The sequence below is a fragment of the Citrus sinensis genome, chromosome 8 (genome assembly GCF_022201045.2).
Source record: "Citrus sinensis cultivar Valencia sweet orange chromosome 8, DVS_A1.0, whole genome shotgun sequence".
Lineage (NCBI taxonomy): Eukaryota > Viridiplantae > Streptophyta > Magnoliopsida > Sapindales > Rutaceae > Citrus > Citrus sinensis.
In genome coordinates, this window is record NC_068563.1 from 25,500,306 (window position 1) to 25,503,546 (window position 3,241).

Consider the following 3,241-nt stretch of genomic DNA (forward strand, 5'->3'; position numbering starts at 1 on the left):
CTATTTTCCCTCAGCTTGACGTTCCATTCAGAGAACACCAAGCGTACTCTCAAATCTTCATCTTTCTTTCTCCCACCTACCACCTCCTGTTCTTATTCTTCTCCGTTTGGTTTTTTTGTTTCCCCTTTTTTTTTTCAAATAAAGATAAAAATAAAAGAAAAAAATGAATACTCTATCGTCTCCTTCTCCCCTTATCCGTCCCCGAGGTTCTCGTTCCCGTTGTCGTCAGTTCAACCGGGTTCAATGTGTGTACAGATCCGACTCGGTTCACTTCCCAAACGGCATCGGTTACAGCCGCGCTGACTGGCAAAGCTCCTGCGCTATCCTCTCCAGCAACGTCGTCTCTCAACAGCAGTCCGGTGATAAACCCGCCGAGCACATCGCCGCTGTCAACGGTCACAAGACTTCCATTGACCTCAACCTCGTCCCTATCGAGCACGCCAACAGCGCCGCCGCCACCGCTAGCAACAACAAGCCTCAGCTTCCGCCGCAGAAGCCGTTGACAATCACCGACCTCTCGCCGGCTCCTATGCACGGCTCACAACTCCGGGTCGCCTACCAGGGCGTCCCCGGCGCCTACTCCGAGGCCGCTGCCGGCAAAGCCTATCCGAACTGCGAGGCGATTCCTTGCGACCAGTTCGAAGTTGCTTTCCAGGCTGTCGAGCTCTGGATCGCGGACCGCGCCGTCTTGCCTGTTGAAAACTCGCTAGGCGGATCTATCCACCGGAACTACGACCTCCTCCTCCGCCACCGGCTTCACATCGTCGGAGAAGTTCAGCTCCCGGTTCACCACTGTCTCTTGGCCTTGCCTGGCGTCCGCAAAGAGTACCTCACGCGCGTGATTTCACATCCGCAGGCGCTCTCCCAGTGCGAGCACACTCTGACGAAGCTAGGGCTCAACGTCGCACGGGAGGCCGTCGACGACACGGCCGGAGCGGCCGAGTACATCGCCGCCAACGACCTCCGCGACACAGCGGCAATAGCCTCCGCACGCGCCGCGGAATTGTACGGAATGCAAGTCCTGGAGGACGGGATACAGGACGATTCGAGCAACGTGACTCGGTTCGTGATGTTGGCGCGTGAGCCGATAATCCCGCGCACGGATCGGCCGTTCAAGACGAGTATCGTGTTCGCGCACGACAAGGGGACGAGTGTGTTGTTTAAGGTGTTGTCGGCGTTCGCGTTCAGGAACATAAGTTTGACGAAGATAGAGTCGAGGCCGCACCGGAACCGTCCGATCAGGCTGGTTGATGATGCGAATGTGGGGACGGCTAAGCACTTCGAGTACATGTTTTACATTGATTTCGAAGCCTCGATGGCTGAGGTTAGGGCGCAGAATGCGCTGGCGGAGGTCCAGGAATTCACGTCGTTTTTGAGGGTGTTGGGGAGCTATCCTATGGACATGACCCCATGGAGCCCGTCTAGGGGAGAATAATGACGATAAAATTATTAGCTATTTTATTTAAAAAAATTAAAAAATAAAAAATATTGAATGTTTATTATTTGCACAAAGAAGAAGAAGACGAAAAGGAAAAAAAAAAAAAAGAGGAAAATTAATTAGAATTTCCCCCCCTTTTTCTCGGAATTTGTTTGTAATTTTTATTTTGAATTCATCAATGGCAATTTCTTGGTGGGTAAATGGTAAATAATTTTATTTGTTGTTGGGTTGATGGAGTTCAGATTAAAACGTGTGGTTGATACGTGTAAGAAATTAAGAATGTGTATACTAAATCCACACACACCCAATTGTTGTATTTTATATGCAATAGAACTTGGAGAAGGAATGAGAAGAAAAAACAAGATAAAGTATCAATAACTTCGTGGATGTTTATTTCTATTATTTTTTTTTCCCAATTGTTTCAGGTGATGTTTATACAGTAACAATTTTGGAGATATTTCTTGTCCTTTTAGAGATTTTTTTAATTGGGAGAACATTACTAACAATAATAATATTAGACTTAGCAGCAGTTAGACTTTGGATTTAGGTGTTATTGTCTCAAATCTCAATTGGTGAATCTGATTAGATTAATGACTTGACGCTTCCTACTGCTTAGCCACAAATAGTTTCCAGCTAGTTAGCGTTGGGAAGATGCTGTTTACGTGATCTTCTTATTATTACTCTTTTTTTTTTTTGGGTATGGTTAATGGTTCCCTTCATTTTAGCACCTTTCATTTATGTTGGGTGTCGATAAGATCCAGCATGAATCGGTTCTATGATATCATGGTTCGAAAACTTATTTCCAAATAAGGGGAATTTTGCCCCAAAATTGGAAGAATCTGCCTCCCTGACCGTACTCAATATTCTCAAAACTATGGAATTTAGGTCTTGATCTAAGTTATACTCAATCTAACTTACCTTATAAAATTCAAATTTGTTAATCTTGATCTTAGGTGTAATCGTGGGATTAGAATCCTTTCCTTATTTTTTTTTTTCTTTGCTAATCTCTCTATTCTAAATTTAGTGAAAAAAGTTGGCGTAATTATAAATAAATAAATAAAAAGAAACAAGCCAGCTTGATTGTCAACATAAAAATTTAAAACTCAATCTTAATCACTCATTTCACTAAGAGAGGTTACGAGGGAAAAGAATTAGGAGAGGATCTTTATCCATAATCATAAACTTGATCATTCGAACAAGTTTGGCGGTACAAATTGTTGTATTAAGAAGTCTTGGTTGCTTGCTTGTCGATTGGATTCTTGTCATTATATTTCTTAATTGTAAACAAAGTGAAACTATCTGGCTTGATTGCCAACATCAAAATTTGAGACTTAATATGAGAAGATTCTTATCCATAATCATAAACTTGATCATTTGGATAAGCACGGCGGTGTAAATTCTTGCATATAAAATGTCTCATATGCTTGTTTATTCACTGGATTCTTCTCGTGTATATTTCTTAGCTAATCATATAAAAATAAATATATACGCACATGACAAAAATTCAATAAAAGAAAGATTATACATTAAAATATTTCTATGTTGTGAGTTCAAATTTCTCTGAATGAGTATCTTGCAATTCTAGAAAACATCAATGAAACCTAATTGATTCCATTCTCTTTTATAAATTATTGGTAGGGCTATTTGTGCTTCTTATGAGAAAACTTGCCATTTGCATTAGCATAGCAATGATTGTTGTGTGGGTGCCAAACTTTGCCAAGAGCATGAAATTTTATTTTATTTTAAGCTTTGAAGTAGGATTTTGGATTCTTATCATATATATTTCCTAACTAATCAGATAAA

The 3,241-nt window shown here is 41.6% G+C and overlaps 1 protein-coding gene across 1 annotated transcript; it reads left to right on the forward strand.

The window, feature by feature from the left end:
• On the forward strand, positions 1–1,649 carry LOC102618210 (arogenate dehydratase 3-like). Its single transcript, XM_006471346.4, has one exon. It carries the CDS (start codon positions 164–166, stop codon positions 1,433–1,435), a length of 1,272 nt encoding a protein of 423 aa, XP_006471409.1. The 5' UTR covers positions 1–163; the 3' UTR covers positions 1,436–1,649.
• The last annotated feature ends 1,592 nt before the right edge of the window (positions 1,650–3,241 follow it).

Coding starts and splice junctions, on each gene's coding strand:
- LOC102618210 (XM_006471346.4), top strand. CDS start 164: ATGAATACTCTATCGTCTCCTTCTCCCCTTATCCGTCCCCGAGGTTCT.